Consider the following 20,939-nt stretch of genomic DNA (forward strand, 5'->3'; position numbering starts at 1 on the left):
TACGATTTCATCCAAAACCCGGTTTCCAAGCTCTGGGATTGATGATCACATAAGTAGTAACGCTGGCACTGCCAGACACTTTGATCCCACAGCGTTCAACACATGACAATCAATCGCCATAGCAAACAATGTTTTCTAAATGTGTTCCTGGGATGTGGGCAACACTGGCAGGTCGGTATTTAATGCCCATCCCTCGCTGGCCAGTAAGTGAGAGTGAATAAAAAGATAACAGATCAGGGGTTCCACATGGAGGAGTTTCTCTTCATTTCAATTTTAATCAACTGCAAATATGACTCAAGTATTTCTGACTCTTTCCTTCTGAAATTAGTAACAGTTGGACTCCTCGGCATTACACAGTACCTGCTTTCTTCCCAAATTCACCCTCCAGCTCTGCCTGTGTTCCGGTTAGAGGCAAATCGACCATCTCCATGGTAACAACTTCTGCTAATGCCTCTTCCCGTGTCCAACTAATTCGACCTGTGAAAACAGTGGATGATCCTCAGAGCCATGCTGCAGTTTAAAAATTACACCACGGGCAGTCACTCACTCCGGCCCCCCCGGGGCGGTCACTCACTCCGGCCCCCCCGGGGCGGTCACTCACTCCGGCCCCCCCGGGGCGGTCACTCACTCCGGCCCCCCCGGGGCGGTCACTCACTCTGACCCTCGGGGCGGTCACTCACTCTGACCCCCGGGCAGCCCTGCTGCTGTAGTGGGGTTTCTTACTATTTGATTTTGTCGTGAGGAATGATGTTCTCTTTTCAGTTGCTTTCCCCCTCCCTGTCTGAATTCCCCGCTGCAGTGGAGTGCGCCTCCACCAACACCCAGGGACAGAGACCCGAGGAGAACTCCACCATCAATCCAATCTTACCTTGTATGTGGGAAAGCTGGGGCTTCGCTCAGCACCTTCCTACAACAGTACAGGTCCATCCATCAACGCACGGGGGCGCAGAGGGGAAAGAGGTTCCACTAGTGTCTCACTACCACACGGCTTTCTCCAGAGAGGCATTACATCACCTTATTGCGGGTTTAAAACAAACTGTCTCAACACAAAGCAGCAACAGGAATGAGGACCCTGCTGTACAGGACAACCTCCAGCAGGCTGGGTGGGGGTGCAACGCCAGTGACACAGTTACAGCTCATGTACTGCAGAGTACGGCGTGTGATACGGATATACCCACTCTGCATCCTGGTGGAGACCTGTCTCAGGCCAAGGGAGCATTTACAGTGAAGTCACTGACAAAAAGCATGAATGAAGGTGTTTAGGATTCCTCACAAATGGGCCCATTGGAGCCTTTCAGTTTAAATGCCAGCGAATGGTTAGCCTGTGCTGTCTGCATCTGTTTACTGTGTTATCGAAGCTCAACATAATCAGTTATATAACCAGTGAGGTAAATACAACAGAATCATTGAAAATATTTTAAAATAGTGAAAGACTAAAAATTAAACAAACCAGAACAAGTGGAGGGTGTAGAACAGGCACCTCAATACTGCAGACAGTTAGACTGTTCATTCCATATAGCACTGTGACCCTCCCACTGTCACACACACCAATGAAGCAGCTCAACTTCCAATCACATCATGGGGGCAACTGCATGTGTTGACCCCAAAAGACAAGCCCCCACTCCCCCTCTCCCCTCCAACTCCTACGCACCTGGTTGCTGGATGAAGATCAATGCATGATCGAGGGTCTGTACCAGCGCGCGATACCCGACAGAGTCATCTTTCTTCAGGAACGCCTGAATATACAGCTAAGAGAAGAGACGAACGTGTGAAACCCTGAACAGGAGGAAGCATGGATTCACTGCAGACTATAGTGAATGAGCTAGAAATGTTCCCTCTGATCCTTTTACAACATTCACAGAAAAATAGTGAAATAAAACTGTGATCGGAGTCCCGATATGTGTGACTGTCACTAAGTCCCAACAGTTCAGTACTGATACATCTGTAGCTGCCTTGCTTGGTCAGTCAGGTTTGGGTCTGTCCCATCCTATTCCATTTACATACACAAACTGTGTAACACAGTAAATAGATGCTGGCACCTGGTTCATTCAGATGCCACACTTACATGAATCCAATGCAGTAATCATCACTAGTTCAGAGGATGTGTGGCTGATCTCAGCTTCCCGCCCCCGAACAACCTCCCATCGTCCCCCGCCCACTGGCCCAGTCACACCCTCACCTGCTCAGGTCGGCCACAGTTTGGATCCAGGTTAAAATTCATGGCCGTGTCCAGTAGCCGCCTACCGTAATCTGCCGAGTACAGATTGACACTGAAAGCCTGGGAGACAAAAAAACACTCAGTCCAAAAAGCAACTTTTCTGCAACTTCCGATACATAGCCAGGCCAAACCCGTCTCCGAGGAGACCAGACCCATGGAACCAATCAGCAAACTCTCTCCGCAGTCTGTTCAATAGTGCACTGGAATGGGAGCAGCAGAGGAAATGGGCTGACCGGGAGTTTCAGCGATGATGTCCATATCAACATTCTAAGCAGATACAAGAGAAACACTATCGGGATTTCAAAACCATTTGGTGATGTTGGTTGAGTGATAAATATTGGCCAGAACACTGGGGAGAACTCCCCTGCTCTTCTTCGAATAGTACCATGGAATTTTTTACGTCCACTTGAGGGGGCAGACGGGGCCTCGGTCTCGGTTTAACGTTGCGTTCGAAAAACGTCACCGACAGTGTAGCACTCCCTGAGTACTGCATTGGAGTGTCACGGAGATTATGTGCTCAAATCTCTGGAGTGGGGCTTGCACCCACAGCCTTCTGACTCAGAGGGGAGCGTACGACCACTGAAACCCACATTGCATGTGTGCACAATTCTGCATTGGGACAAATGAGCTGGTTTTCCCAATGCAGAGGCAGCAAGTCAATATAGAGGCATCGCTCTCCTGCAATTGGATCCAAACAAGCACCAAAGGCAAAAGCACCTTCAGAGTTACCTGTTTATTGGGACCACTTGGTAGCAAAAAGTGTTTGTAACATATAAAGTTCCCTGAGTAACTTGAACTTGTGTTTAATGAACAATTAGACTGTGACATTAGCAGAATAATAGTGAATTACATGGTATAACATGCCTGCCCTTTTAGAACCGCACATCATCTGGATTACTGTGAGCAGCACTGTGGGGGGTCTGCCAATCTATAAATAATGTATTAAAGGTCTTCATTTAACATTGCAATTCCTATGTCACATTTATTTTGTCACATTTATTTTCTAACACGTTAGTCGCACTGTTACATCATGCCCATCTGTCATCATTAAACTTTCTTATTCATTTTACTTAACTCTAATTGAGTTCTCCAAGGTAGGTGGCACTGTTGCACTTATCGAGACCTCCCAGCTCAGTCTTCAAGGTAGGTAAAGTAAAGCTCATCTGGGAATGTTTAATGGGATGGTGTAGGGCCGGTACAACGTGGGTAAGATACAGATTAAAGCTCCCACTACACTGTCGCATCAAACACTCCCAGGGTAGGTACAGCATGTGTTAGATACAGAGTAAAGCTCCCTCTACACTGTCCCATCAAACACTCCCAGGGCAGGTACAGCAGGGGTTAGATACAGAGTAAAGCTCCCTCTGCACTGTCCCATCAAACACTCCCAGGGCAGGTACAGCACGGGTTAGATACAGAGTAAAGCTCCCTCTACACTGACCCATCAAACACTCCCAGGGCAGGTACAGCACGGGTTAGATACAGAGTAAAGCTCCCTCTACACTGTCCCATCAAACATTCCCAGGGCAGGTACCGCACGGGTTAGATACAGAGTAAAGCTCCCTCTACACTGTCCCATCAAATACTCCCAGGGCAGGTACAGCACGGGTTAGATACAGAGTAAAGCTCCCTCTACACTGACCCATCAAACACTCCCAGGGCAGGTACAGCAGGGGTTAGATACAGAGTAAAGCTCCCTCTACACTATCCCATCAAACACTCCCAGGGCAGGTACAGCACGGGTTAGATACAGAGTAAAGCTCCCTCTACACTGTCCCATCAAACACTCCTGGGGCAGGTACAGCACGGGTTAGATACAGAGTAAAGCTCCCTCTACACTGTCCCGTCAAACACTCCCAGGGCAGGTACAGCACGGGTTAGATACAGAGTAAAGCTCCCTCTACACTGTCCCATCAAACACTCCCAGGGCAGGTACAGCAGGGGTTAGATACAGAGTAAAGCTCCCTCTACACTGTCCCGTCAAACACTCCCAGGGCAGGTACAGCACGGGTTAGATACAGAGTAAAGCTCCCTCTACACTGTCCCATCAAACACTCCTGGGGCAGGTACAGCACGGGTTAGATACAGAGTAAAGCTCCCTCACAATAGAAAAAGTATCAATTTCACTTCAGGTTTCAAGAGGACTTTACCGTTTTGTTTCGAGATGTCATTACAGCTGCCACCACCTTGTCACCAGTCGTAGCAAAGGACACCAGCACAGCCTGCAAGAAGGAACACAATTAGGCCTGAATGAACAGGATCAGAAACGACTCTGTTGTCTATCTGGCTGGTCCCAAAATGCAAATCCCCCCCAGCCCCCCGCGAAGCTTCATCTCCCTCAAATATTTGAAGAACACTCCAGCTTAGGCTGGCAAGTGGCAAACAACATTCAAGTCACATGACAAAGCCCAGTCACACCTCCCACCCTTCCATCACCAGCTCAGCGTGACTACTGTGTACGATCTACATGGTGCACTGCAGCGTCTCACCAAGGTTACTTTCACAGCACCTCCCAGCGCCACAACCTCTACTACCAAGAAGGACAAAAGTATCACGTCATCGCCTACAAGCTGCACACCATCCTGACTTGGACGTATCGCCGCTCCTTCATCGTTGCTGGATCCCGGAACTCCCTCCTGAACACCAATTCTGGGAGCACCAGCACCATAAGGATTGGAGAAGGCCCACTACCACCTTCACAGGGCAACCAGGATAGGCAATAAATGTGTCCTTGTCAGTGTCGCCCACATCCTCCATTTTAAAATAAAATTCAGGAAACGTACAAGCCATTGAACATCTCCAACTTGCAAAATCCTCAAATAAATTAATATTTTTCAAGCTCCACAGAATTGGTTCCACTTGCACCAATATATGTGACCTTAAAGTGACCCAGCTGGGGATACTCTCCCTCTCCACCCCCCCCCCTCCCCTCTCTAGTATGTATTAGAGCCAGCTGAACAGTTACATTAAAAACATCTGCAATGCAAAGGGGGGCACAGTGGCATAGTGGTTAGCACTGTTGCCTCACAGCACCAGGGACCCGGGTTCAAATCTGGCCTCGGGCGACTATCTGTGTGGAGTTTGCACATTCTCCCCGTGTTTGCGTGGGTTTCCTCCGGGTGCTCCGGTTTCCTCCCACAGTCCAAAGATGTGCGGGTTAGGTTGATTGGCTATGATAAATTGACCCTTAGTGTTAGGGGGATTAAATACGTGGGGTTACGGGGATAGGGTGGGATATGTGTCGGTGCAGGCTCGATGGGCCGAAATGGCCTCTATCTGCACTGTGGGGATTCTGTGATTCTGTGTGACGAGGCCCAACTAATAACAGCAACCCTTCAGTGGAGTACAAGTCAGGCTTCAAAACAAAAACTCAAGAGAATCAGAGATCAAGTGGTCTCTCTCAATGAGCATCTCCACACAGGCAGTGGTTAGCAGTTGCTAGACATGCATCACAGTCTTGCTTATATCTGTGTCAGTATATCAGCATCTATCCTACCTGCCGTATTAAACACTCAACGGTTGTTCAATTTTCACCTGTACAAAGTCACGTAGCAGGCTGACCACACCATCATGCAGCTGTAATAACGCGTAACGAGTGTCCGACAACTGAAGGCAGAATTGAGCAGAAGAGGCCACCAGTGGAGATGATTGTGTTGTTAAAATCTTTCCCTCAAATGCCTCAGCTAGTTCCAGCTCTAGAGACTATGAGGTAGGAATGGAGGGAAAAAAGTAAAGATCAAAGCAGAGCATGAACCCAGCAAGAAAAAATTCAGTTAGCTCTTCCCAAACTTAAATATTATTATTTTTATTGCTAAATTTATACAGCAACCATAAATACTTTTGCAGTAGAGACAATTAAGCATCACAGCTGAAGTGTCTGTAACCTACACAGAAAGGTTAGCCACTCCACTCTCAGACCAACAGACTCACCAGCACACATTCAAGAAAATGTCATCAGCACTTCAGTTAAAATTCCAAACTGCTTTTGGCTACTTGCAACTTTCAATAGGGTAATAGGGTACAGTAGCATAGTGGTTATGTTACTGGACTAGTAATCCAGAGGCCTAGATTAACAAGTTCAAATCCCACCACAGCAGCTAGGGGATTTAAATTTAATTAAATAAATCTAGTATCAGTAAAACATGAAAACAATCAGATGGTCAATAAAACCCTGGTTCACTAATGTCCTTTAGTGAAGGAAATCTGCCTTCCTTACTTGGTCTGGCCTATGTGACTCAGACCCACAGCAATGTGGTTGACTCTTAGCTGCCCTCTGAAATGGCCGAGCAAGTCACTCAGTTACACTAAACCACTACAAAGATGCAGCACTGTGGGAGTACTTTCACCACACTGACTGCAGCGGTTCAAGGCGGCGGCTCACCACCACCACCTACCCAAGGGCAATTAGGGATGGGCAATAAATGCTGGCCTTGCCAGCGACACCCACATCTCACAAACGAATAAAAAAAAAAGTTCACATTAGTTAGCAAGAACCACTGGCCCAGCTGTGGATGGATGGAAGTTCTCATCACTGGCCAGATGTGAAAAGATGCAGGTTCCCATCAGAGGCCAGATGTAGAAGGAAGCAGGTTCCCATCACTGGCCAGGTGTGGAATAATGCAGATTCTCATCACAAGCCAGATGTAGAAGGAAGCAGGTTCCCATCACTGGTGATGGCAATGAATGAAGGCCAGGCTCTCCCTCACAGGGAGAAAGAAACTTCTCAAAGGGAACATCACTCTCACACTTCCGAGCAACAGTGACAGAGGCCTGAGAGCCCATGCCCACCCATCTGGAAACAACAAAAACAGACTTGTGAACAGAAAAGGGAGTAAAATAACACCATGAAGTTATAAATAAAAAGACGATGCAAGATTTACACTACACAAAGGAGGGGTTTCTGTATAATTATTAAAGTACTTTGCATCACACAATCTCAATCCATCTGGCACAGGGTTAGTAAGGAATGGGTGACCTGCAGAGGGATACTCAGTCCTTACCTGCAAAGCGACCTGCACAGGTTCTTGCTCAGATTCCAACGGCAAGATCTGAAGCGAGTGAGATTCAGAGTCTATGCACATCAAGATCCCAGCTCCAACTACTCCACAAAGGTCCCGCAAACGTCGCATCCAGGGGGTCGATACAGTCACCTGAACAGGGAAAATGGAAATTTGGTAATCAGAAAGAAATGCCCATTTCCTGGTTACTGTACAGGAAGGTTGGAGGTAGCAGATCAACGGGCAGCGCTCGTCTCCAACACAACACACCCAGTATAATCTGGAGTTAAATAATGTACCGAATGCAATTACAGCTCCTGCTTCGCTGCTGTTCCAAAGTCAGGACAAGAGCAACATTCCTCACACAACAGAATCCTGACCAAACCCTGGTCCAAGGCTCCACATAGAAACAAGGTGAGGGACCCTGTGACATGTTGATCAAAACAGAGTGCTGGAACTGCCAATGGGCTGAGCCCATTAGGGTTCCAGTGATATAATCACCCTCAGTTAGGGGGGGGAAATTAGGCAGGATTCCTGCTCCTGATCATTATCCAGCAGCCTATGTTGAGAGTGTGCATGGTGGACATACAGGGGGGATACATGTGATCACAATCAGATTCAGGTCCCTTCTTCGTCCCTCCATTCCAGTCATACCGCCTGCCAACACACACATGAAGAATGGCCACTTGGGCAAGATACCAGTGGATGACTGTACTCCAGCAAGGGGTCAACACAATCAGGAAGGAAAATGAACTGAAGAGGAGAAAGGAAGGAAAAGCAACATTTAAAATATAGTTACAGGCATTTAATGCTCTAGCAATCTCACAGGGCTAGCACTGTAATGAGAGCTGTAACCAGATCCAACCAGGAGTGAGAACCATGGGATTGAATCACAGATCTTACTTGAACTCACATCAGTGACCACAAAAGCACCAAGTGTGTCCCCTCAACCAGCACCGCAAGTTTATGCTTGCTCTGTGCCTACTTTCTCTCTCTCCACACAGGACTTTTCGCTCACTAGTTTCCTTCAATGCAAATGATCACATCGCCATTGCACTGAACCCTTTATTTCCAAACCCGCCCTCACCTGTTGGATGATCTTTCCATCGTCAATGTCGTACTGAGCGATGACAAGATGAGAGCCAGCAACCATCCCCACCAGGGAAACTGTGCCACCTCCGCCAGAGTACAGGAGCTCATATTGGACACTCTCACTGTGAAGGAAAAAAAGAGATAATTGGTAAATGCATGCAATCAAATGGACCAAGAGCCCCCACCGTCCTTAACCATGCAGACAATCAATCACCGATCTACTGTCACTGCACGACTAAAACCGTTCACAATCCTGCAATTCCCACAGAGTAAGTGCCCGGATTCAGCACTGCAGACACCGAGTGGAGGGAGTTACATTTCCAGGGGAATCATCTTCTCTTCTTAGGCAGTCCCTCGGAACTGAGGATGACTTGTTTCCACATTAAAAATGAGCTCGCAGGTGGCTGATTAGTCCAATGCGGAACCTACAGTCTCTGTCACAGGTGGGGCAGATGGTGGTTGAAGGGGCGGGTGGGTGGGGTGCTTGGGTTGACATGCGCTCCTTGCGCTTGGCTTCCGCTTGCTCCCGGCGAAGAGACTCGAGGTGTTCGGCGCCTTCCCGGATGCTTCTTCTCCACTTTGTGCGGTCTTGGGCCAGGGATATACCAGGTGTCGGTGGGGATGTTGCACTTTTTCAAGGAGGCTTTGAGGGTGTCCTTGAAGCGTTTCCTCTGCCCACCTGGGGCTCTCTTGCTGTGTCAGAGCTCCGAGTAGAGCGCTTGTTTTGGGAGTCTCGTATCGGGCATGCGGACAATGTGACCCGTCCATCGGAGCTGATTGAGCGTGGTCAGAGCTTCGATGCTGGGGATGTTGGCCTGAGCAAGGCAATCACACCAGTACAGACAGCAGTTGCCCTTAGCGGGGACAGCAGATTCATGAGCAGCCAAACAAGGCAGAGAAACTAGGGCAAACATTAAATTAAAGCTATTTGTACAGGCTCATTTCAAAATCAGCATCAGATTGCAGGTGCAGACACTTCACCAGTAAAGTGGGAAGTTTGCAGACGGATCTTCAATCACAGCTCAACTCCTTGTGACTTTTAATCAGAGTAAATGTCAATTGCTAGGAAATGCACACGTCACAAGCATGAGCGAGTCAGTCACCATGGGCCTCTACAGGGCTCTGACAGTAAACACTTCCCTCCAAGATCTGCCGTTTATTATTCTAAGCCTGTTTGCATCACTTGTAAAATAGCCAACCATCATGTCACAGGTCAGTTCATAAACAACCCCCTTACCTTTCTGGTAAAGCTTCAATCCATTTCTGATGTCCATTTGAGAGATAATGGAGTGAAATAGATGCTTTCTTCACAATGGCGATGTACCGGACTCCTTCGGCAGAGCCAACAAGGCAACCCGTCTGAAAACTGAAACAAACAACTTTATAATCCGACAAGCAGTAATAGTCGCACCTGTAATCCTTCCCAGGAAAAAACCAACTGAACCCCTTAATAAGATTCAGACCATAACTCACTCCTGGATATCCATTATTATAGATATAAACCACCCGTAACACTCGATTAGATTCCAGCCTGCAACTCACTCCGGGTATCTGTTAATTTTTTTGAACGAGTCCAGTTTTACTTTGATGCAACAGTTCTATTCAGTTTTGAGTCCGCCATCATGCTGACTGCAGCCATCAATCTTGCCCCATCCTCGGAGCCAAATGACTACTTCGCTCCCCTCCCCTCCCCTGCAGAATGTATTGACTCAGTGCTAAAGGGTCGTTTTCTGTCCAAGTGACCACCTGCATCCATGAGCTAGACAGTGTCAGCAGACTCTTTTGCCACAGAGGCATCAATGCCGAGCCTGATACTGTCCTCACCCAATGTCCACACACAAGCTTTCCAGTGTGGATCGCTGGATAGTGATCAGGAGCTGACCTGGCTCTCTCCCTCGTCCTGAGGCACTCCTACTGCCAGACAGGGGGACAGAACCTCAGACCTGCCTGCTCTGTCGGCCTCAACTACTTACTGGATAAACTCAATGAGCCAGTGGTGCAGAGGGCCATGTTAAAGCAGTGCCTGTGGATGATGCCTTAAATCTCTACATCAGCAGACCAAGGATTTGGGCAGTATTCAATACACACCCCCCCTCTTAATATTACAGCAGCACTTTCCAGGAATCCATTGCGCGTTAAATTACTATAATCCTGCATAACTGAAGTGATAACAATGAAAATATGAGAAACAATCTGATCTCGAGAGTGCAGATGAGGAGCTGCATGAGAATCCCTCACTAAGATTCTGTTCCTGTAATCACGCCCCATCCACCGTCACGTGTCAGTGCTGCAGAGACATGTGGTTCTCACCTGCCAGTCTCGAGTGGGAACTCCCAGTTCAAGCCACCAATGTTGGTATCCCATGAGCGCAGCATTCGCCCTCCTCCCGACACAGTGAGTGCATCTGTGAAAAAGAAGTCACCAAATCACCCTGAACCCACAAAAATTCCTGTCCAAGTTTAATTAACATGACACTTAATTGAGTTATGATAATGCTGCAAAAAGAACAGTCAATTGTTGCCCCTGACACAGTAATCCTGTTCTTTTGCTACTTTTAAACCAAGGTTTATTCCCTCTAATACTTTTTTCATTTCCCACCTCTCCATCCTCCTCAGTCCAGAGGTCAACAGTGTCAAATTGATGATATAATTGCAGATAGGATTAATCCTGCGTGAGATTCAAAGTTCAATACTCAGGGAATGTCACGATTGCGCTGCACTGTAATCTGCTTCCATGGATATATCTGAATTAACACGTTCAGGATTATCAGGCCAAGTGCAGTGAGTTGATCATGGGGTTTACACATACGATGAAATAATAGTCTCCCAATACAAGCAAGGACCGCATGCAGAAAGAACCTGCAGAGTCACTCAGTGATTTCACTAGAGTCGGGAGAAAGCCAGATGCACAGCACAAGTTGAATAGAATTGAATGGAGAGCACTCACCCTGTCCATAGAATAACATCAGATCCACATTCCCCTCAGGACCTGCTTTATCCACCTGACGCCAGACTGCAAATCAAAACAAAAATAACAATGCTGGAGTGACGATTTGTAATCTTGCAGAGCAGAATTAATTACAGCAATGTCAACTCTACAACACTCACAGATCTCCCCAGTCCTCGAGTTGAGAGAAGCGATCACGTTATTCTCTGTTGCAACCACAAATTTCTTTGAGTTCTGTGTAGGTGCATCAAAATATGCAAACCGTGGCTTCCCAACATATTGGCGTCTCCTTAAAAAATTTAAACAGAAGCAAGGCAATGTGCAGAGTTTAGGCAAAATACTTTTCGGGTACAACAGATAATAGAAATAGCGACAACAGCATTAATTCAATCATAGAACCATAAAATGATACAGGACAAAAGGAAGTCATACAGCCCATTGTGCCTGTACCAGCTCTTTGAAAGAACTATCCAATTAGTCCCACTCCCCAACTCTTTCCTCATAGCCCTGCAATTTTTTTTCCTTCTCAAGTATTGATCCAATTCCCTTTTAAGAGTTACTATTGAAGCTTCTTCCACCACCCTTTCAGGCACTGCATTCCAAATCATCATAACTCACTGCATAAAAAAAATCCTCATCTCCCTCTGCTTCTTTTGCAAATTACCTTAAATTTGTGTCCTCTGGTTACCGACCCTCCTGCCAGTGGAAACAGTTGCTCCCTGTCTACTCTTCAGGTCTCTCTGTTCCAGCACTCCCTTTAAAATTATACCTCTCCGCATCCTTCCTTCCAAAATGATTCGAGTTTAATTCGTAGCCTTTCATGTGGAACATTTGTCGAATCCCAATCAATTAGCAGGGTTTTCAATGAATTCGCAAATGCTACCGGTCCCGCCATTTCCCGGCCCGGTTTTGGGTTAGGAGAGAGGTGGCAGCGCACTCGGCCTGTACCCCGATTTGCAGCATCTGGGAGAGGGCAAACCGGCCGCACCGAACAGGGGTCGGTCCCCTCCAGCCCTGTCGCCGGGGGAAAGGGCAGACTGCGGCCCCCGGGTAACTGCCCCGACCCTTCTTACTGACAACCCCACCGGCCCAGCAGCGCCGGTTCCTCCTCCCAGGTACTCACCAGTCGAACTTCCCGACTTGATCCTCATAAATCGCCGCTGAAAACTCAAAGAGAGCGAAAAGGAGCCAAAGCCCAGAGAGAACCACCATCACGCTCGGTCCTCCAGAATGCCGGGTCCTCCGCTATCCCAGAGTGCACAGAGAGCCGGGTCCTCCGATATCCCAGAGTACATAGAGAGGCGGGTCCTCCAATATCCCAGAGTGCACAGAGAGCCGGGTCCTCCGATATCCCAGAGTGCACAGAGCCGGTTTACACAGGCTATACAGCACAGAAACAGGCCATTCGGCCCAACCAGTTCATGCCGGTGTTTATGTTCCACTGGAGCCTCCTCAAATCTTTCCTCATCTAAATCTATCAGCAGAACCCTCTATTCCCTTTTTCCTCATATGTTTGTCTCGCCTCCCCTTAAATGCATCAATCAAGTTCCACATTCTCACCACTCTTTGGGTAAAGAAGTTTCTTCTGAATTCCCTATTTGATTTCTTGGTGACTATCTTATATTGATGGCCTCTAGTTTTGCTCTTCCCCCACAAGTGGAAACATTCTCTCTGTAGCCACTCTTTCAAAACCTTTCATAATTTTAAAGACCTCTATTAGGTCACTTCTCTGCCTTTTTTGAAGAGAAAAGAGACCCAGTCTGTTCATCCTTTCCTGATATGTATACCCTCGCATTTCTGGTATCATCCTTGTAAATCTTCTCTGCACCCTCTCCAGTGCCTCTATATTCTTTTTATAATATGGCGACCAGAACTGTACACAGTACTCTTAAGTGTGGTCTAACCAAGGTTTGATACAGGTTTAGCATAATTTCCCTGCTTTTGAATTGTATCCCTCTAGAAATAAACCCTAGTACTTGGTTTGCATTTTTAATGACCTTGCTAAACTGTAGCAACTTTTAGTGATTTGTGTATTTGTACTCAGATCCTTTTGTTCCTCTACCCCACCTAGACTCGCACCCTCAAATTAATAAGTGATCTCCCTATTCTTCCTACCAAAATGTAATACCTCACATGGAAACATAGAAGATAGGAGCAGGAGTAGGCCATTCGGCCCCTCGAGCCTGTTCCACCATTTAATGAGATCATGGTTGATCATCCAAATTCAGTATCCTGTCCCTGCTTTCTCCCCATATCCCTTGATCCCTTTAACCTTAAGAAATATATCTAACTCCTTAAATATATTTAATGAATTGGCCTCAACTGCCTTCTGTGGTAGAGAATTCCACAGGTTCACCACTCTCTGGGTGAAGAAATTCCTCCTCATCTCAGTCCTAAATGGCTTCCCCCTTATTTACCAGACTGATACCTGGGATGGCAGGAATGATGTATGAAGAGAGATTGAGTCGATTAGGCTTATATAAGCCTAATCGACCCAATCTCTCTTCATACGTTATTCCTGCCATCCCAGGTATCAGTATGGTGAATCTTCGCTGCACTCCCTCCATGGCAAGAACATCCTTCCTCAGGTAAGGCAACCAAAACTGCACACAATACTCAAGGTGTGGTCTCACCAAGGCCCTGTATAACTGCAGCAAGACATCCTTGCTCCTGTACTCGAATCCTCTTGTTATGAAGGCCAACATACCATTTGCCTTCTTAACCGCCTGATGCACCTGCATGCTTACCTTCAGCGACTGGTGCACAAGGACACCCAGGTCTTGTTGCACTTCCCCGTCTCCCAATCTATTGCCATTCAGATAATAATCTGCCATCATGTTTTTGCCACCAAAGTGGATAACCTCGCATTTATCCACATTATACTGCATCTGCCCAATCACCCAAACTGTCCAAATCATACTGGAGTTTCTCTGCATCCTCCTCACAGCACACACGCCCACCCACATTTGTCTGTGTTGAACTTCATTCATTAATGTCCTCCTGTAATTTGTTGCAGTTCTCCTCAGTATTGACTAACATAGAAACATAGAAGATAGGAGCAGGAGTCGGCCATTCAGCCCCTCGAGCCTGCTTCGCCATTCAATGAGATCATGGCTGATCATCCAAATTCAGTACCCTGTCCCTGACTATGTCTCCCCGCCCCCCGTCGCCAAATTTGGTATTATCCGCAAATTTAGAAATTGTGTTTTTGATTTTAAAGTCTCCTGCCACTCTGAATAGCTGCTCTTGCCATATTCCCCAGGTCGTACCGAAAGGTGGCGGCGTCCCAGGGTGCAATCTGTGCCCCCAGAGGCCTTGTTATTTGGTTGAATCAATAAACCTGATGCGTTGTGTCCGAGTCTGACTTTTTCTAGTTAAAAAAAAATCTCAAGAGCTCTAAATATTCAGGCGGAGGGAAGGCGCTATTAATCCCAGAACACCCCGCGGCGCAGGGGTCCTGAGAGCGGGGTCAGCGATAGCGTGAGAGAGAGAGAGAGAGCACACCGGGCCTCTGCACCGGGACCCGGACCCACCGCAACCCGAGTACCGGCACCGAGCCTCACCGCACTGCCACCCGGACCCACCGCAACCCGAGCACCGGCTCCCGGCCTCACCGCAATCCCCGGACCCGCGACAGCACCCGGACCCCCCGAGCAGCGAGGGCCCCGGCACCATGCCGCGATCCCGGCGCGACAAGCGGGGTAAGAGCCATGGGGCCTGTCCCGGGGCCGAAGCATCATTTTGTTTCTTTCTTAACCAACTCGCGATTTTACAGAATTTCCACAAAAAACTGCAGCCCGGGGCCGAGAGAATGCTCCGAGAGCCGGGGTGTCGGTTCCGGTCTCTGAGCATTCCCGATTCAATCGTTCCATAAACTCACTGCCTCTTCTTTTATTTCTGCAGTTTCTTTGACTAAAACAACCAAGAAAGGATTACAGATCAAACAGAACCTGATCGAGGAGGTGAGTCAACGATCGCATTGTCCCAGTAACAGGCGGCCGCTCCGGCCTCTCCCGCTCTTCTATCCCATTCTCTGCTCCCATCATCGCGGTCACACACCCGGCCATCTCTGGTCGCTTTCCCTCCCAACCTCATCACCTCCTGTGTCGGCCTTGGAATTTTGTTCCCGCCCGCGCCATCATTTACAACAACAAATTCCCCCAACTGTCTAGTCTTTGGCCCTAGGTTCAGTTCACCAAAACATTTCTGCAGCTGTCGATCTGCTCAATCACACCCAAACCACCTCCTTTGATGCCCTTGTCCCCTGTAAAACCCTCGCTCTTTCCCACCCTGGTATGACCCATCTTCGCTCTCCACTTGTTTATCCATTAGCGAGAGCTGGCTGGACCACATCAAGCACAAAGATAATCCCTGGCTTCTTTTCTCCACTACCAACCATCTCCTTAAACTCTCCATCCTCACCTTTAACAAGTGTGAGGAGCCCCTGAACCTCTGACACTAAAATTGAGACCATATGTTCAGCCTCCTCTGCCGCACCCTTCCCTTCCCTTCCCTTGCCCGCTAAGATTCCTCCAACTCTCTTCCCCCACCCCACCAAACATGCATCTTTCTCTAATTTCTCTCCTATCTCCACTCATGCCCTCTCTGAGCTCTTCTTATCCATGAGACCCAATCACTGCCCCTGCCTCAGCCCATCTGCTGCTGAAACCCTCATCCATGCCTTTGTCACCTATAGACTTAACTATTCCAATGCTCTCTTGGCTGGCCCCTCTCCTTCTGTAAACTTCAGCTCATCCAAAACTCTGCTGGCCATATCCTAACTCGCACCAAGTCCCGTTCACCCGTCATCCCTGTGGCTCCCGGTCCGGCAACGCCTCAAATTTTTAACACTCATCCTCGTGTTCCAATCCCTCCATGGCCTCACTGCTCCCTATCTCTGAAACCTTCACCCCACCATCCATGGCCGTGCCTTCAGCCGTCTAGGCCCTAAGCTCTGGAATTCCTTCCCTAAACCTCTACCTCTCTCTCTCCTTTTAAGACACTCCTCAAAACCTATCTTTGTCCAAGCTTTTGGTCACCGGTTCTAATATCTCCTAATGTGGTTCGGTGTCAAATTTAGTTTGATAACCCTTCTGTGAAGCACTTTTGGATGTTTTCCTAAATTAAAGGTGCAATATAAATGCAAGTTGTTGTTGTAAATGATTAGTTAATCCTTCAGGATTGAAACCACTAAAATATCTGGTAGAAAGTTGGCCAAAGTATGCTGACGGTTTGTTTGAATCCTTGTTACTGACGTATGTCAACATCTTGTTTTTCCATTTTTAAGTTACGGAAATGTGTGGACACCTACAAGAATCTCTTTGTCTTTTGTATTGAGAACATGAGAAATAACAAACTGAAGGACATGCGGAGTGTCTGGAAACATAGCCGGTGAGTCACTGGGATCTTTTATGTTTTTTCGATTAGATCATGGTTGATCTGTGTCTTAACTCCATTTATCCCCCTTGTTCCATAACCCTTGATGACCTTCTCTAACAAAAATTTATCAATCTCTGTTTTGAAAATATCTCTGCCCCTCCACAGTTCTGATCTTCTTGCCATTTGGAAAAATACTCTGATCTATCTTTCTTGGGTCCAAAGTGGATGACTTCACACTTCCCCACATTGAACTTCATCTGCCACAGTTTTGCCCACCTTAATCTATCAGTGTCCCTTTGCAACTTTATGTTCCTATCTACACTATTTAATGTGCCACTTGGCGTTGTCGGCAAACTTGGATATACGGCTCCCTATTCCTTCATGCAAGTTATTTATAAATATAATGAAAAGCTGACGCTGCAGTACATTTCCCTGGGGGACACCTCTAGTCGCATCCTGCCAATTTGAGTGCATACCCATTATCCCTACTCTGTCTCCTACCTCCTCACCAATTCCCTACCCATGTCAATTCCATGCACTCTCATTTTTGCTAACAGTCTCTTGTATAACTACAGGTAAAACTATCTTATTTTGTGCTTGTGCAGGTTTTTCTTTGGTAAAAACAAAGTGATGATGGTGGCTCTGGGAAAGGGACCAGCGGACGAGTACAAGGACGGCTTGCACAAGGTGAGCTCTCGGTGACTGGGCCGCGTATGGGAGCGATCACTGCACGTTTCAACCTATATTTCCACAACACAAATTTCAATGGTTAAATCTACTGGAATTTTTTGAGGATGTAACTGGTAAAATAGATAAGGGAGAACCAGTGGATGTGGTGTATTTGGACTTTCAGAAGGCTTTCGATAAGGTCCCGCATAAGAGATTAGCGTGTAAAGTTAAGGCACATGGGATTGGGGGCAAGGTATTGACTTGGATAGAGAACTGGTTGGCAGACAGAAAGCAAAGAGTTGGAATAAACGGGTCTTTTTCCGAGTGGCAGGCAGTGACTAGTGGAGTACCGCAGGGATCGGTCCTTGGACCCCAGCTATTCACAATATATATTAATGATCTAGACAAGGGAACTAGATGTAATATCTCCAAGTTTGCAGACGAGACAAAGCTGGGTGGGCGTGTGTGCCGTGAGGAGGATGCCGAGAAACTCCAGGATGATTTGCACAGGTTGGGTGATTGGGCAGAAGCATGGCAGATGCAATATAACGTGGATAAATGTGAAGTTACCCACTTTGGTGGTAAAAACAGGAAGGCAGATTATTGTTTGAATGGCAATAGATTGGGAGAAGGGGAAGTGCAACAAGACCTGGGTGTCCTTTGCACCAGTCGCTGAAGGTAAGCATGCAGGTGCAGCAAGCGGTTAAGAAGGCAAATGGTATGTTGGCCTTCGTAGCGAGAGGGTTCGAGTACAGGAACAAGGGTGTCTTGCTGCAGTTGTACAGGGCCTTGCTAAGACCACATCTTGAGTATTGTGTGCAGTTTTGGTCACCTTACCTGAGAAAGGATGTTCTTGCCATGGAAGGAGTTCAGCGAAGATTCACCAGGCTGATACCTGGGATGGCAGGAATGACGTATGAGAAGAGATTGGGTTGATTGGGCTTATACTCGCTGGAGTTTAGAAGAATGAGAGGGGATCTCATTGAAACTTATAACATTCTGACAGGACTGGACAGACTAGATGCAGGAAGGATGTTCCCGATGTTCGGGGAGTCCAGAACCAAGGGTCACAGTCTAAAGATAAGGGGTAAGCCATTTAGGACAGAAATGAGGAGGAATTTCTTCACCCAGAGAGTGGTGAACCTGTGGAATTCTCTACCACAGAAGGCAGTAGAGGCCAATTCATTAAATATATTCAAGAAGGAGTTGGATATATTTCTTAAGGCTAAAGGGATCAAGGGGTATGGGGAGAAAGCAGGGACAGGGTACTGAATTTGGATGATCAGCCATGATCGCATTGAATGGCAGAGCAGGCTCGAGGGGCCGAATGGCCTACTCCTGCCCCTATCTTCTATGTTTAAAGGGTTAATGTTCAGGTTGATCACCTTTTGTCATTGGCATGAAACGTTAACCCTGCGTTGCTCCCTTCAGCTGCTGCCTGACCTGCTGAATGTTTCCAGCATCTGTAGTATTTAACATTGAAATTTTTTTTCCTGTAGGTCAGTAAACAGTTGCAAGGTGAAGTTGGTCTCCTGTTCACTAATCGCACAAAGGCAGAGGTGATTGAGTGAGTCTCCCAACAGTTTTTCTGCCTACTTTCTCTGACCTGCATGAGCTGCTCCTACACTTACTTCTGATTCTTTAATGTTTCTGTTGAGTTATTGAACAACGCTGTCTCTTGCCCTCGCTCCAATCTACAGGTGGTTTGATCAGTACACGGAGTCCGATTTTGCTCGGTCTGGGAACAGAGCTACGATGGCCGTTACGCTCAATGCTGGGCCGCTGCCACAGTTCACGCACTCTATGGAGCCACAGCTGCGGCAGCTCGGGTTACCAACCACGCTGAAGAAAGGTACGGTAACGACCAAGGGCAATTTGTGCTTAACCAGTGATGTGCTCATTCTCTGCTGTCACGCATGGGCAGAATAAGATTTGGAAAGATAAGCAGTAGTTGGATTTCACTTGTGTGGTCTCTGTCTCCTAGGTGTCGTGACGTTATTGTCTGATCATGATGTGTGCAAAGAAGGTGCCTTACTGACCCCCGAACAAGCACGTCTTCTGGTTAGTTTTTATTTTAAAATATAACTTTCAGAAACAAGCTGCTGTGAGAAGCAGCAAGGGAGGAGCTGGCTTTAATTTGGAGAATTTCCCTGAAGGGAGGTCAAAAATTGTAGTGACAGTGGAAACTGACTACTTCGGCTTAATTTTTAGAGATTGAATGAGGGCAGTCCTTGGCAATTGCTGCTTCAACATTTTGTAGCTGAATGGGATCTAAGTACAGTTTTTTAAAATTCTTTCATGGGATGTGGGCATCACTGGCAAGGCCAGCATTTATTGCCCATCCCTAATTGCAGTTTGAGAAGGTGGTGGTGAGCTGCCTTCTTGAACCGCTGCAGTCCGTGTGGTGAAGGTGTTGTTAGGGAGGGAGTTCCAGGATTTTGACCCAGCGGCGATGACAATACCAGCCAATAGAATCTGGCCAACACCACCTCCTCCTCCACACGTTAAGGTGGAATGGGCCAATAAGTGGAAAAACTTGCCTGCAGGTACAGGTGAAATACAATTTCCCAAATTTGCAGCATTCAAATAAAAATGTAAATATTGGTGATGTGGAAGCTGTGTGCAAATTCTGAATTGTTCACTCGGTTCTCTCTTGCAGAAACTGCTTGGTATCGAGATGGCGGCATTCAAAGTGACGATAAACTGTATGTGGAACTCCGAGACCGGTGAATTTGAGCAACTGGCAACGACGGATATTGGCGGGAAAAGCGGCAAAAAGGTGGAGGAGATGGAAGAAGAGCAGGAGTGACAGAGTGGAAGTTTGAGGGCTGCAGCCCGGGTGTGACATCAGTGTTAAACTTTGGTGACTAACCAGCAATGCCCACGAACATTTTGGGATATCAATTGCTGCATTTATGGACACTAACTTTAGTGTGGATTTTTAATAAAAGTGTGGAACTTTAACAGATTTATTATTGGCTGAGCCTCTCCTGGTGACGCAGTAGACACGGGAGCTGAGGTTAATTGACCTTTGTACTGACCTCCGGGGCACCTACTGATTAACATGGCTTATACATCCTAGTGTTACAGAAAAAAGAATTCATGTTTATTTAGTGCCTGTCTGAGCTCTTCACAATCAATGAACGGTTTTAAAGTGTAGTCACTGTTGTAGACGGCAGCCAATTTGTGGATGGCAAGATACCACTAACAGCAGTGAGCTAAATGACCAAAAGATCTGTTTTTTGGATAAATGTTGGCCAGAACTCCCTGCTCTTGGAAAAGGGCCATGGGATCTTATGCCCACCTGCACAGGTAAACAAGATATCAGTTTAACGTCTCGTCTGACAGACTGCAGCTCTGACAGTACAGCACTCCTTCAGTACTTCCCCCCCCCTCCGACAGTGCAGCGCTCCCTCAGTACTTCCCCCTCAGTATTTCCCCTTCCGACAGTGCAGCGCCCCCTCAGTATTTCCCCCTCCAACCGTGCAGCGCTCCCTTGGTACTTCAGCACAGTACTAATCAAGATTATCTGCTCAAATCCTGGAGTGGAACTTGAACCCACCAAAACCTTCTGCCTGGGAGATGAACATGCTACCACGGAGCCTGGCTGTCAATGTTCTGTAATATATTATCCATCT

At 47.3% G+C, this 20,939-nt stretch overlaps 2 protein-coding genes across 2 annotated transcripts in view; one reads left to right on the plus strand and one right to left on the minus strand.

Annotated features, from left to right (window-relative positions):
* Window positions 1-12,540, minus strand: part of emc1 (ER membrane protein complex subunit 1) — a 39,331-nt gene extending 26,791 nt beyond the window's left edge. Inside the window, exons 1-12 of the mRNA XM_085967124.1 lie at window positions 12,377-12,540; window positions 11,415-11,542; window positions 11,254-11,319; window positions 10,618-10,711; window positions 9,545-9,673; window positions 8,303-8,429; window positions 7,219-7,368; window positions 5,753-5,920; window positions 4,369-4,440; window positions 2,180-2,278; window positions 1,652-1,748; window positions 361-477 (exon numbers count right to left, since the gene is read on the minus strand). Coding sequence (XP_085823250.1) covers window positions 361-477; window positions 1,652-1,748; window positions 2,180-2,278; window positions 4,369-4,440; window positions 5,753-5,920; window positions 7,219-7,368; window positions 8,303-8,429; window positions 9,545-9,673; window positions 10,618-10,711; window positions 11,254-11,319; window positions 11,415-11,542; window positions 12,377-12,465 — 1,336 coding nt within the window. The 5' untranslated portion in view covers window positions 12,466-12,540. The remainder of the gene's footprint in view (window positions 1-360; window positions 478-1,651; window positions 1,749-2,179; window positions 2,279-4,368; window positions 4,441-5,752; window positions 5,921-7,218; window positions 7,369-8,302; window positions 8,430-9,544; window positions 9,674-10,617; window positions 10,712-11,253; window positions 11,320-11,414; window positions 11,543-12,376) is intronic.
* Window positions 12,541-14,690: 2,150 nt separating this feature from the next.
* On the plus strand, window positions 14,691-20,265 carry mrto4 (MRT4 homolog, ribosome maturation factor). The gene is made up of 8 exons (XM_085967127.1): window positions 14,691-14,954; window positions 15,157-15,215; window positions 16,541-16,644; window positions 17,238-17,319; window positions 18,801-18,868; window positions 19,002-19,153; window positions 19,286-19,362; window positions 19,961-20,265. The coding sequence occupies exons 1-8, from the start codon at window positions 14,927-14,929 to the stop codon at window positions 20,108-20,110; spliced, it is 720 nt and encodes a 239-aa protein (XP_085823253.1). The 5' UTR covers window positions 14,691-14,926; the 3' UTR covers window positions 20,111-20,265.
* Window positions 20,266-20,939: the final 674 nt, after the last annotated feature.

Source organism: Somniosus microcephalus, chromosome 25, assembly GCF_052327205.1.
Source record: "Somniosus microcephalus isolate GS21.2 chromosome 25, FLI_Smic_1.0, whole genome shotgun sequence".
In the NCBI taxonomy this organism is placed as follows: domain Eukaryota; kingdom Metazoa; phylum Chordata; class Chondrichthyes; order Squaliformes; family Somniosidae; genus Somniosus; species Somniosus microcephalus.

Bases quoted from the DNA above. Each gene is read 5' to 3' on its own strand.
- mrto4 (XM_085967127.1), top strand. From the start codon at position 14,927: ATGCCGCGATCCCGGCGCGACAAGCGGG. The intron at 15,216-16,540 runs GTGAGTCAACGA...TCCATTTTTAAG, and splicing joins AACAGAACCTGATCGAGGAG to TTACGGAAATGTGTGGACAC. The intron at 16,645-17,237 runs GTGAGTCACTGG...GTGCTTGTGCAG, and splicing joins AGTGTCTGGAAACATAGCCG to GTTTTTCTTTGGTAAAAACA.